The sequence below is a fragment of the Saccostrea cucullata genome, unplaced genomic scaffold (genome assembly GCF_032062105.1).
Source record: "Saccostrea cucullata isolate Sc308-1 unplaced genomic scaffold, CSIRO_AGI_Scuc_v1 ctg11574, whole genome shotgun sequence".
Classification (NCBI taxonomy): domain Eukaryota; kingdom Metazoa; phylum Mollusca; class Bivalvia; order Ostreida; family Ostreidae; genus Saccostrea; species Saccostrea cuccullata.
The window spans coordinates 6,994-21,007 of NW_026922834.1; the positions used below are offsets into that span (position 1 = coordinate 6,994).

At 33.9% G+C, this 14,014-nt stretch overlaps 2 protein-coding genes across 2 annotated transcripts; both read right to left on the reverse strand.

Moving 5' to 3' along the window:
- Positions 1 to 4,836: 4,836 nt before the first annotated feature.
- On the reverse strand, positions 4,837 to 7,393 carry LOC134262559 (uncharacterized). The gene is made up of 4 exons (XM_062744953.1): positions 7,311 to 7,393; positions 6,115 to 6,176; positions 5,542 to 5,730; positions 4,837 to 5,452 (listed from the first exon to the last, which is right to left on the reverse strand). The coding sequence occupies exons 1-4, from the start codon at positions 7,331 to 7,333 to the stop codon at positions 4,914 to 4,916; spliced, it is 813 nt and encodes a 270-aa protein (XP_062600937.1). The 5' UTR covers positions 7,334 to 7,393; the 3' UTR covers positions 4,837 to 4,913.
- Positions 7,394 to 8,139: 746 nt separating this feature from the next.
- On the reverse strand, positions 8,140 to 9,799 carry LOC134262560 (uncharacterized). The gene is made up of 4 exons (XM_062744954.1): positions 9,658 to 9,799; positions 9,521 to 9,579; positions 9,190 to 9,420; positions 8,140 to 8,868 (listed from the first exon to the last, which is right to left on the reverse strand). Exons 1-4 carry the CDS (start codon positions 9,681 to 9,683, stop codon positions 8,153 to 8,155), a joined length of 1,032 nt encoding a protein of 343 aa, XP_062600938.1. The 5' UTR covers positions 9,684 to 9,799; the 3' UTR covers positions 8,140 to 8,152.
- Between the last annotated feature and the right edge of the window lie 4,215 nt (positions 9,800 to 14,014).

A 14,014-nucleotide genomic window follows, 5' to 3' on the forward strand; every position in this document is an offset into this window, starting at 1 on the left:
TAAACGATGTTCCGATAACAATGATCGCAGCACAGTTAAGGTTACAAAAAGGAGGCGGAGCCTAATTTGTACGGGAAAACTTGACTATGACATCATACACAATATACGTCATACAACATTTCTTTAAAATACCACAAAATGAGTCTATCTGCTAATTTAACCAGTAAGAAATCATCAAACTACATAAAAACTTACTACAGCGTGTTGTTTTGTCATTAGTTAAATCCTACATAACAAGTTATAAACAAGTCACTGATCGCAATACACTTGTCAATATGACGTCATTTCTTACAACATGACGTAGTTTGTATGCAGTGAGAGACAGATCAAGTAATATTTTTCTCAACCAAAAATGTATTCTCTAATTAAATAAAATATTGTTTACATATATTCTATGGGCCAATAACTTGAATTTAATATATTCTTCACTATTTTATAAATATATTTTCTGTACACTACGTATTTATTTGACACTGCTGTATATTTGTATTTAAGTACATTGGAGGGTAATGTGGGGGGTCTTAAGAAATCGATCTAGCGCAAGGGCATACACTCTATGGATCAAAGTAAGCTTTTACATTTCAACTATAGAACTATTAAGGTATCTGAAAAGTGCTGCGATCCTGATGAAATCTTAAAAACAATTTAATTATATCAATATTTCATGCCGCTGACCAGCAAAAATATAGCATTCGGTCATACAAGTATAATTTTAACAATGAAATTGCAGAATTTAGACAGGATTGCAGCACTTTTTAGAAACTAAAATGCGTGTTGAAGATATTTATATACTAAACTTGGAAATTTAACTTGGTTATGCCCTTGCACTAGTGATATTTATATGTAACATCAATACTTCAAGTCAATGTGCTAAAATCGCGTGACTGCCGATTTAGACTGACTAGTCTAAATATAAAATATAATCGTCCTTGATATGTAGTTATTAATCATAATTACAATTATCCGATATAAATCATGTACTAAAATAATTGCCATCCCAATTACGAATACATTTTTAAATACAATATTTAGTCGATATTTCCATTGCGCACCTTAACTGTACTGCGATGTCATCTAGGTATACCAAACATATTTGCCATTGCAAGCCACTAGGAACAGTTTCCATTAGCCTTTCGAAGGTTGCCGGGGCATTGCAAAGGCCAAACGGCATAACATTTAAAATGGTATAAACCACGTTTAGTTGCAAATGCCGTTTTTAGTTTATCTGAGTCATCCATGCTAACTTGCCAATACCCGGAGCACAAGTCAAGGGTTGAGAACCACTTTGCTCCGGCAAGACTGTCTAACGAGTCGTCGATGCGTGGAAGTGGGTAGGCGTCTTTGACTGTAACTGCATGTAAACGCCTGTAATCCACACAAAATCGCAAAGAACCATCTTTCTTTTTGGCTAAAACGACTCCTGATGCCCATGGGCTATTCGATTTCTCAATGACATTCCTGTCTAGCATGTCATCTAATTGATTGTTCATCTCGTCCTGTAAATGATGTGGAATTCTTCTTGGAGGTTCTTTTAGTGGGCGTGCATCCTTGGTATCAATCGTGTGTTTAACCATTGAAGTACGTCCCAAGTCTCTGTCTGACCTCGCAAATATATCTGCATACCTAGCCAAAAACTTCTGTAATTTAGGTATTTCACCACCATTTAGATTAACTTTAGATCTCTCAAACAGATCCTGCAGATGAGATGGCAGATCTTTGAATGGCTTATTTATAGTAGAAGTTGGTTCAAAAACATTGTCAACTGAACTCATATTTTCAATAAATGTTCCTGGATGCACTGTTTGATGTTCATGGGATAGATTCATCATTCAGACTGGTATCTCTCCATCATTTACATATCCAACTGATCTTGCTATTGATGTTTTTCCTGATTTGAGGAACTTTTCCTATGGTTCTATCATACCTAAAACTTCTTTCGTGTCGTAGGATTTTGACGGCATTGAGACCTTACAATAAGTCACTATCTCACTTCTGGCAGGAAGAACAATCGTCTCTTTCGAGTTAATTCTAAAGCAACCGATTTTGCCAAAGAAATCAACTTTGTAAACTTTGTCATTTACCTTCAAATACCCATTAACTATGTCTATAGTACAACTGTATTTCTTCATAAAGTCAAGTCTAATGACTCCATCAAGAGAAAATTCCGCCACGATGACATCTTGACTATAAAAACGCTCACCCAGATTAATGCAGATGCTATTTTTCTTCTTTCACAGTTAAGTCGGTCCCACATGCGGAAGAGATTATTTGATCAGTTTTATACAAAACTGGTTTATTTTGTATAGCCTCGTAAACCTTACTGGACAATACTGATAGTGTTGCTCCCGTATCAACGAGAAAATTCGCTTCGATTTCCTGTATGGTAGCTTTCACGTACATTCCAGCCTCAGGGTCATTCTGGTTTACACCAACTTGAGCTTTGTAAGACGTGATGCATTTGAATGTGTTTTGTACAGGATGTTTCTTTGTACTATATGAGTATTTCTTTTGTGATGATGCGTTTTGTGGGGTTTTTCTATTACCTTGTGGACAGTCATATCGGAAATGATTTGGAGATCCACACAAATAGCAGCGTCTATTGCTGATAGCTTTCTTTTTGTATACAATATCCTGGGAATTCTTCGCTTTCATGTCATTAACTTCTTTACGAAGTCTTCTTATTTCATCCTTCAGCTCTACCAATATACTTGTGCTAATCTGATCTGATCTGTCTTTCTTGTTTCCCTCAGTTTTCTCTGACTGCATTGTTCGTAAGTGGGTTTGTTTTTCTAACATTTTACGATCAGATTTAACAAATGCTTCCAATTCGACAGCATGTCGAATAGCATCATTGAGATTTATTGGCCTTGCTTGTTTGATTCTCAATCTCATGTCAGCATCTAGGAGAGCATCGATAAACTGTTCTTTTGCCAGCGTTTCTTGTACATCTCTTGGCGCCGTTGGGTATGCGAAGCTTGTGAGTCTTCTTATGGATTGTCCCAGTTCTGGTAAAGTTTCAGTTGCTCGTTGTCGGCGTTCTCGCAGTTGCGTCCTATACAAGTCATTTTGATTCGAAGGTGCAAATCTCTACTCTAATGCATTCAAAAGTTAGACATAGTCATGCTTGTGTGTGTTAGGCAAATTCCCAAGTACACCTTGAGCCTGTCCTCTTAAGGAAACTGCTAAATATAAGCCTTTCTCTAGTTACTTCCACTTGTTCAACATGGCACATGCATCAAAATGGGAACGATAATCTAACCAGGATCCCGTAGCATCAAATGTTGCAGGTTTTATATGGGTCTGTTGTTTCTTCTCTGTTGCCGTTATGATATCGGTCTTTGTATCCTGTCTACTAAAGCGACGATCCTTTCGGCGATTAGTAATGTTTGCACTTCCAGAGACTGGTGTTGACATTAAATACCCAAGTCTTTTGCCATCATCAGAAGGAACACTATTTGTCCCAAACAAAATTTCATCTTCCCATGAAACCTTTTCTATGGGATGCTCTTTCGGTTTAACATCACCGTGAAAGTTTATATCTGAAAATCTGTCTGATGCAAAACCTGAATCTTTTGATTTCGTATCTGATCGAACATCTGGGGTACTTGTTTTATTATCACTTGTATCCTTGGCTAAACTAGCATTGTAAATGCTTAAACTGTCATTTTTCAACTCTTGCAACTTTTGCTCAATATATGTTAGTTCTTTGTCAATGTCGGTAATGTCCTTGTCAGCCATGTTTTACAATATGCCCACAAAATGAAAACAAATAATAGATCAACAAATGATACAAAATATATAAACGTAATATTCCTAAAACCGCTGCCACCAAATTTGTAACGTGTTTACTAAGTACAAATGATTAATAATTAGGTTCGCTTAGGATTCCTTCCTAAGAATCACGTTTATATCGAATTACACAACCCTCAACAACAATGGCAAACAACTGACTTTAATTCACTATATATATTTTTCCTAGGTCCTATCTGGATAATGATTAGAAAACTAACTATAAAACGAACAATAACAAAAGAATCACTAATTATCAAGTATCAAATATAAAGTTATATCACTGTAGTTGCAGACTGAGTGGTTTAACCAACAATTCTGTTGTTTCCCGACACAGTCTGCAACTACCTAAAAACACGCCCCAAAAGTCACCGAGTCACCTTTATTAAAAATCACCAAGACACTATAGTCACTGAGACACACTATTAAGGAACTAGGTTCCTGACCTGAGTGGTCTAACGAACAATTTTGTTGTTTCCCGACACAGCCCAAGAATCTAGTCCAGGAGGTGCTACTCAAACGATGAGTAACGACCAAGTAACCGAAATCATTTTGAGCGTCCCTATTTATACCTTATTCTAATTCTTAATGATTGGTTGATGATTCTGGAACTCTGATTGGTTATAATATCAAGCGCTGATTGGTCAAATATGATTCGATTGGTCTATTTCAAAGGCATTTCAATCCACTATGATTTTCTGTTTCATTCGCATAAAAGAAAATGACTTTTTCATTTAGAACCAAAACCAAGGGCCTTTTGAAAATTGTATCCATGGCTTAGCAATAAATACAATGTATAAAGGTTCTAAAAGACAAAAATAGAGAGAAAAAGTTAAACTTTTCTGTGAAACACATTAAATGGTAATCTCCGAGGTAAAGAAACACATTTCAAAATAGTGAAATTAAACTCAGGCTTCTTTTCACATTATTGAAAGTTGTGTAATGAATTATCTCCATAGCAACGAGACAAAAATAAAAATAACACATATATATGCAATCTTGTTAAAATTTTATTTATTCAGTAAAGTCATAAAATTGTCATTGACCGAAATTGATCACTCCACGACATAGATGTCCAGTACATAACAACCAAGCTATACTGATTATATTACTGAACAGACAACCTAAGCGATAACGTCAATATATGCATTGCTAACTCCAGCATCCGAAACTGGATCCAAATATTCTGATTCATCCTCCGTCGCAAATTGTATGTCTGGAGATGAAACCTGCATAAAGTGATAACAATTGGTCCCTTGATGTCTTTTTAGGTCCAAATAATTGTCAATATTGTTTTGTGATGTTTTATTTTCGTCAATTACATCGTAGACATTACTTTTCTGTTCTGAGTTTTCTGATGCCGATATATCTTCCCTAAACTGATCGTAAACATTATTATCATTTACTGATGTCATTTTTAATGCAACAACCTCTTGCGATATCATGTTATTTCTGTTTTGTAGCATGATGATTTTCCGAAACAAAATGGCAAACAAAATTGTTATAAGTAATACAACCACAACAGACACGGTGACAATAACAATAACCGAGTAATAATTCGGTTGAGATACCGAGAGACCTGGATTTGTATAAAGGATTGATGTTGTTGCACTTCTTAGATAAGATGAATCACTGACTTCTAGGTAAGAGGCCGTCGTTAAATCTGAAATCAATCCCATTATTTTGATATAAATGAAATAATATGATTTAGATACTTAAAATTTAATTTATTCTTTATTTCTATATCCCCACCTTGAGATGCATCCCTTAAATCTAATGTTGATGGGTATGATGATGCTATAGAGGTAGTTGTCATCACACAACCATATGTTGGGTAACAATCAGAAAGCTGGCAATCACACGAGTATTTACATTCACTCCCAAACCAGCCTTGTGGACAAGTGAGCGAACAGTTTCTTCCATATGAACCTGGAGGACATGCTGTTAAAGAATAAGGAAATAGAAGGTACACTTAGCTTAAGGATAAACTGCTTGTTGTCTGCGTCAAGATTGTTCGGTCAAAGCCTGACAGTATCAAAATCCTTAAGATATCCATATTCAGAAATAAAATGTTTTTTAATTAAAAGATATTACACACGTATTTTCAAAAGCAGACTTAGTAGGATTAAAGAACGAAAATTTTTATTAATCGATTTGAAAGAGATCATTCTACTTAATGTTTCAATTTTTTGTAGATAACGCGTTCATTTTTTTGCATATGAAAATGATTATTGCCATGAGCTCGTAATACGTGTATCTCTTATAAACCTCTTCAAATGTACACTGTATTTCGAACAATAGACTCTTATTCCTTAGCTTACTTACGTCTACAAGCATTGTTCGTCTGGTAAAAGTTTGTGCAGCATACAACAATGATGTCTAGAGGGCTTAAATAAAAAAATAAATTAAAGTATTTAAAAAAAATGCAATTGCGCAATACCCTATTTTTTTTTATCTGACGCATATTTCGGTTCTCCAAGAGGAAAACATGGACTTTGTCATTGTAATCATATAGGAGTTGGGGGTATCATTTATTGAGCTCAGTGCTCACAATATCTCTAGTTAAATTTTGAAATGCCTACGGATTTTTCTGTTTTCTGATCATTATAAGGAGCACACGTAGGGTGTAACCGTCCATGGTGGATGCTAATTCCTCCATGGACCCTGTTTCCACCTCAGATATTTTTAGACTGATTACTGTTCACGATATCTCCACATTATTTTCATATTCCAGCTTGAAAAGTGGGAGGGTATACAGTAATTAGGATGGCCGTCCTTCAATCTGTAAATAAGTCCTTCTGTTTGGGGTACCCATATTTATCGGCAACTTTGATTTCTCGTATACCACTGAATGAAATTTAATGAAACATTAACAGAATCTTCGTTACATAGTGCCATCGTGACAGCCTTTTTGACTTTTTGGTCCAACACACATTTTTAATTTCCCATAGCAAACATGGATACCGTAATTCTTTCTATAATATTAAAGGATACCCGTCTTTTATCTACAACTCCTCCTATATCACAGAATAAAATTTGCTGATACTTTTACAGTTTTCTTATTACATAACGCTATTGTGAGCCTCTTATCTTATTTTTTGATCTGACACTTATTTCAGATTTCCAAGCGCAAAAACATGGACTTTGGCGTTATAAAAATTAATAGAGAAATGAAAAAAATTATTTGAATATTTGCTGTAACACATTATTTTCACAATGTTGTTATAAACATACTTAAACTTAATTTAAAGAGTAACTCAAAAATGAAAAATAGGATTTCCCCCAGATTAATAGCCCTATATTAGCTATAATTCAAATTGTTCTGGTGGTTTTTTTTTTAATAATAAAACATAAAATTTTGATATTGTTATTGTTGTTTAACATATAAACTTTGTCCATTTAGAGTTTTTTTAAAATATAAAAATAATATGTAATTGCTTTAAAGCAACCAGTTTCTGTCAACTAAAACACTTTAACAGTTATCTTTACTTATCATAACTATAAAAAGCAAAAACATGTACCTGTTACATCTTCCAGTCTCCATTGAAGGTTTCAAACAATAAACAAATTACATGCGCATAATTCTGTCTAATTATGGAGTTTTGTTTTACAAACAAAAAATATTACTTATAGTTTAAAAATTCCTTGATTTTGACAGGAAATGCCTAATTAGTAACGCTGTTATTAAGTCGAAAAGTATTAATTATTTAATTTGAGATTAATGTAGTGCCTTGTTTATACTGTACCATTTTCAGAAAGATGCAAAAAATAAAATTGTTTAGGAAAGTATCATTTCTTTATGCCGGAAAAACTAAGTGAATGTGCTTGAAATATTGAAAATTTTTATAAAAGTGATGTAAAAGTCCTGCAATATTACATCCTGAAAAGATAATATGCTTTTTAACAACAAGTATATATTTAAAACTTTTTTCAATTACTCTTGATAAAAGATGATGACTATCTATATATTACTGTCTAACTTAAACCTTGTGTCCACTTGAAATTGATTTTTCAAATGCTGGCTACATCGAGTACCGATTCTAAAACCTTAAATCGAAAAAACACTTTTGTCAAAATTTCAAATCATTTAAGTTTTTTAAAAAAATGATAATGCAGCAAAATTTTCAATGCGTGTTTAAATTTGTTTATTTAAAAATCGTGCAAATTTTTATGCAACTAAGTGTATTAAATAGATCTCAAGTTACTCTTAAACTAAATTTTGAATTGTCTGCTTTCAGTTTATGGTCAGGAACTTTAAAAGAAATATCCACATATCAAATACATTTCAATACTGAACTATCCCAACAATAACGTACACCAAAACATTGAATATTTTTATTTGCATTTTTAAAGTCATAGCAGCTCATATAGCATCAAGATACATATTTTCAGACGATTTGAATTCACTGTCGGTATGGAACAGAGTGTCATCATATTCCTCTGTGAGTAAAGACGCTTGGGACTTCGCCTCAATATCCTCCTGTGAGGTTTCTATAACATCAATATACGCATGCGCAGGTTTTGTAGATGTAGGTATAAGATACGCAGAAGAGGCATTTTGATCATTTTCAGTCGAAGAATGTTCTGACATTTTCTCTTCTTCGATTTTATTAATTTCTTGATATTTAGAGGGAGATGACTGAGAAAGATGTTGCTCTGATATTGTATGATAATGTTGATGATTCCCTTTCACACTAAATTGTTCAGGTGATATTTCTCGTCTCGTTCCAAAGTTAATTTCTTGATAGTCTGCAGTCTCTTCACTTGACGGATTTACTTTCTTCAATGTTATCACTTCTGACGTCAAAACCTGATTGTGACGCTGTACCAGATTTAGTTTCCAAGCGATCATTAGGATAATGACGATTAGTAGCAATACAATAAGGATTCCGATAGGGACTAGTATTATGGCGATATCTACAGTCCCGTTATCAGAGTTAGTTATCTTTCTCGTTGTAACAGTTGATTTTAAGACGGTGGACGGTGTATAGGTTATCTTCAATGTGGACGATGATGTTGATAATGATGATGATAACGATGACAAGTCTGGTTTCTTAGACGATCGAAATACTGCTGGCTCTAAATAAAATCGTTTATGAAATACTTTTAACGATATGCATGCACCACTTTAATTTTGTAGACATATAAATCACCAATCTGAACATAAAAATTATTAATAGTGTTTACGAATCATAATAAAAATATTGGGGTCACATTCTTGCATTTTAAAGCTTAAGATAAATTTAACAGAAAATAATAATGACTGAAATTTGTAAAAGAGATGAGGATATTCATGCAATATCCTTTTATTTAGAAAAAATGAATATCAAGAAAAATATTATAAACTCCAGATCAAATAATTTGGATTTTTGTACTGAAAAAGGGTAAATTTAAATTCACCAGAAGAGCCTTTGCTAGACGTCTCTAAGACATCTTTAGTGTTATTCCTTGCACTTGTAGATGTCGAGGAGTTTGAATCTAACGTCAGAGTGACCTTGTTATCGGTTGGACAACCCGAGACAAAATTGCAAAGCTGATCCGGACATTCACAGCGATTTGAGCACAGCCAACCATAACTTCCTGAAGGGCAAGAATTCACACAATTCCAGCCAAACCAACCGACTGAACATTCTGTGGAAAAGGATAAAGGATAATTATAATAGTTTAAATAATGACTTAAATGATGATGAAAGAATGAAAAAACTGTAATTTTTTGTATTTTTAAACTCACCTTCACAAGAGTTTCCTTTAAGATAATGATTCACGCAGCATTCAATACCATCTTTTGATCTAGATCAAGAAAAATAATGTTGTTACAACATAATATTCGCTAAAAATATGAAAGCATGCTCTTTTGAATAGACTTACTCCTTACAAATTCCGGTTTTATCCATTCAAGTTAAAAGCTAAAAGAAATTATATTCTGTGCGATTAAAAATCAAAATGGCGGTGATCTATAAATAAAGTATGCCTTGATTATTCCATCGAATAAGATATGTTTCCGTGTTGTATAATGACTATTGGAGCATTTATGCAATTAGTTTTGTTTGGTGTCATATTTCTGTTCCCTATATGCAAGATAAGTTATGTTAGCATGCAACATGATTATATAAACATGCCACATATTTATGTCAACATGTAAGTAAATTATGTTGACATGAAAGTTACCAATCTTGTAAGAAAATATAATTTTAATATGGGTAAATCTATCTACTAACGCTGGGATCTGACATCGTAGATGCAAGATGCAAAATAATTACGTAGACATGAGCTCGATTACTCTATAAATTTCAGTTTTTATTTTCATACAGATACTTCAAATAAACTCCTTCCCCAAATTGCTTTAATTTTCCCTTTTAGACCATATATTTCCTCTTTCTCGGAAATCTTTTTTTTTCATTTACACAAGGAAATAATACAGAATTAGACCCAGTCCGTACTCTCACTACTGTAAGAATATCTTGAATTGGGATTGTAAGTCTGCTTAGGGATGAATGTACAGTTAAACTGGTACCATTTTTTACAATTAACGTAGAACCTACGTCGTATGACATCATATTCTAATGCAATTGTTTTGTAAAACACGTTTTGATTGGCTAATGCACTGATGTTTGAAGCACAATCTCTCACCAGAGGGCGCGCTCCGCTTACACCTCTGTTGTCGTCTAAAAAGTAGTTCCGATTTTCAAATTAGTATATGTCAACAAAACTTGTATAAACATTGATTGTTTTGTATGTTTTGTCAATAATTTTACGTGTTTTAAGCTCTCTGGTAGTAAATATTTTCTAACTCTGTCTCCTTGGTTTCAAAATGAAAATGTGTGTAAAAATTCTCAACAATATAGTGCCGTATATATTGAAACTATTTTAATATATATCCAAATTTTGAAAGAACAAAAGAAGTGCTACAGATTGATATTTCTAATTTCATTTGTAATAATTACCAACTTTGTGGGAATCTATGATTTATTTTCGTTTTACAAGATTCTTGTAATTTAGACGATAACAGAGGTGTTGGAGCGGAGCGTAAAAACGCCCTCTGGTGAGAGATTGGTTTGAAGCAGTAAAACGAGCATTAGCGAGGCAGAAAGCTTTTCATTGTGACGTCATAATAGAGCGACGCAAAAACACAATGCTCCGTGACGTATTTTATATCACGAAACTCAACAAAATAAGATGTAAACAACAAGCAAAATGCATGGATTGCATTAGAATGGGAATAACTGATCTTCTAATTTGGTATTTGCGACCGTTAATGCTGATTTAACGGTAGCAAACATCCCAAGGGCGGATCCAGAGGGGGGGTCCAGGGGGTCCGGACCCCCCCTTTTTCGCGGACCAAAAAAAATGTATACACCCCCCCCCCCCGCAAAAAAAAATTAGAAATATAAATCAAGAAAAAAAAGGAAAGAAATAGAAAGTTGACGAGATTTTACCGGAAACATCAGCGCTGTACGTATACACTTTTGTTTAGAATAACTCTGAAGCTGCTTCCAGTAAGGCATGAAGATTAAACTGTCCATAATTCATAAATATTATGGAAAGCTTTTACTTTTTTATTAAGAGTTGTTTATATTGAACTAGGCTACTAGCCAAATGTTTGATTCTTAGGCTGAGTCATACACGACGATTTTGAAAAAGGTCGTTTCACGTGTAACACAAATACATGTGGAAGGCTGGTTGTTACAATGTATCATGAACATTGGCTAACATAAACAGTAATATATTGACGGTGTGACCGTTGTAGCGAACGCAGCTATATAGTACAAACTTTATGCTCTGAGTTCAAACACAAAACGGGGGGGGGGGGGGGTTCTTTTTAATTCTCAAGCCATGAATAGATATATAATATACAGATTGAGTACAAAATCTATAAAAAGCCCTGTGATCTGAACAAACTTTGTTTATCAAATATTCAGTTCATGAGAGGGTTAGGCAGTAGAACAAGCACTGCAGCTATTTCAGTTTTTTTGCATATTTTTTATAAAACACATAGGGGCCTATTATAGCCTACTATATTTATCACATAAACGTCACGTTTCAAAACTACACGTGGGGGTGGTTATGTACGTGATTATCAATTTCATTAATTTTGATACAAATACCCCAAACTATGCTTAAACTCTCAAGTTTGTGAACGGCACGATGTAGGGGAGGGGTCTACCATTGAGTTTTATCTTCAGAGAGAGTCAGGTATTAATATTCCTTTTATAAGGGGGAGTCCAATTTTCCTTTTTTTTTTTTTTTACAATTTGTAGGAAAAAAAACAGGTTGGGGGGGGGGGGGGTCCCTACCCTCCCCGATGCAATGTACATGTATATTTTTAAAGTAAAATAAATTCTAGAAAGGCCTTCATGTGCAGATACCCCTTCCCCCATTTTTGTGGTTATGTGTGCCTACGAAATAAAACAATGTATTATCAAAATTGTATATCCTTGTAGCAATGAGAGAATTATAACTGAAAATTAATGTTAGTAATATGCCTCTGCTGGTGGACTTTTTGTCCCCGAGGGTGTTCATAAGCCCAGTTTCGTCTAGTACTCCAGTGCTAGCATGAAACGGATATATAAATTTTAATTTGATAAATTTTAGAAATAAAGGACGTATCTCCCTCAGGCATAGCTCTGGTCCTTGTTCGGATTTTGGCTCATGTTCGGCACTTTCGATCCATGCTCGTAGCTCTTTATTTTTGTAGATTTCCAATAGTTTTGGTCTGAGCATCACTGAAGAGACATTATTTGTCGAAATGCGCATCTGGTGCATCAAAGTTCATACCGTTCATTTCTTATGATAAATATAGTATTACGATATTTCTGTTAGATCTGTCACTCCAGTATAATTGACCAGAATAGTAAATGTCTAAAGTTGATAGAGCAATTCGCAATAGATATTTGGGACTCTAGGTCTGATCAGAACAGTGTGATATTGGGTTAATATCAAACAATTGTTTTGTATTATTAGTCTCCCTTTCTCGCTTTGCTGAGAAGAGGGAGGGGTGCTAGTTTACTCTCGGTCCATCTATCCACCTGTCTGTCCTTCCGATTGCGATTTTCCGGATTTTTCTTTGCACTGTGCCTTGAATACTCACAGAACAAGTATATTCACTACGTTTGACATACTTTTGACTGAATTATATTACCGTTAGGGGACTTTATTTTGCTAGTTTTGGGGAAAAAAGTTATTAATTTTATCATATAGACTCTTACTTACCATGATTGCAAACAGTACCTAATAGGTCAAAATGTTGGACCCCCCCTTTTACAAATTCCTGGATCCGCCTATGCATCCGTTTTACCGGCTCCGCTTACGCGTCGCCGGTAAAACTCAGTTTGCGACCGTTAAATCAGCATTAACGGTCGCAAATACCAAATTAGAAGATAGTTATTCCCTAAACTAGTGAAAGTGTTTAGCCTGTGCTAGATCCATTATGACGTCATAATCAATTCAGTGTCACCTTTTCCCGTACTTTACAGCTTCAATAGAAATGGTAGAAAATACTGCATTTTAAATTCACAGAATTCAATTTAAACTCATGCCGAAATAATCTTAATTCAATTCATATATTTTTTGGTTTATAATGCTTAATGACAATATATTTCTGAAAATTTAGAGAAACCTGCAGGCACCTTTCACTTACTAGATCTTGACATTAATTAAGTTGACAAATCCAAGACTATCTTGTGTAATGAAATTACAATGTTTACAACTTACTGTAATAATTTGAATGTTATGTAACCATTTTGAAGGAATGCAAAAATCCTAAGAAATCTTCAGTTGCCTACTAAATAGTGTAATATCTTGATGAAATGTGTCTAAGTCAAATATGTACGTGTTGTAGATTGTGTGAACATTTTTGTGATATCTATAATGAAATGATCTGCATTCCTTTTCATAGTTATTTGTTACCAGGGTACTTATTCATATTCGTAGTGTTTTATTACAATTTTTCTATTAAATGTGATCTTTTTAAATTAAAAGTACAATTTTTGATAATCATTTTTAATCTGAAAGAAACCCCAAACAGTCATTTAATATAAATCCCGTGTAAGTGCATAAAGGTCAAGAATAGTAGAATCGGTAAATAGCCCATCTCTCATTAGTTAGAGGGGAAAGGTATATATTTTAATCACTTTTTGTAATCATTTGGGTATGTTCTTCATCATATTAAAGATTAAAAACATTGTGACAAAGAATTCAATAAAATATTTACAAATGTAGAGTGGAA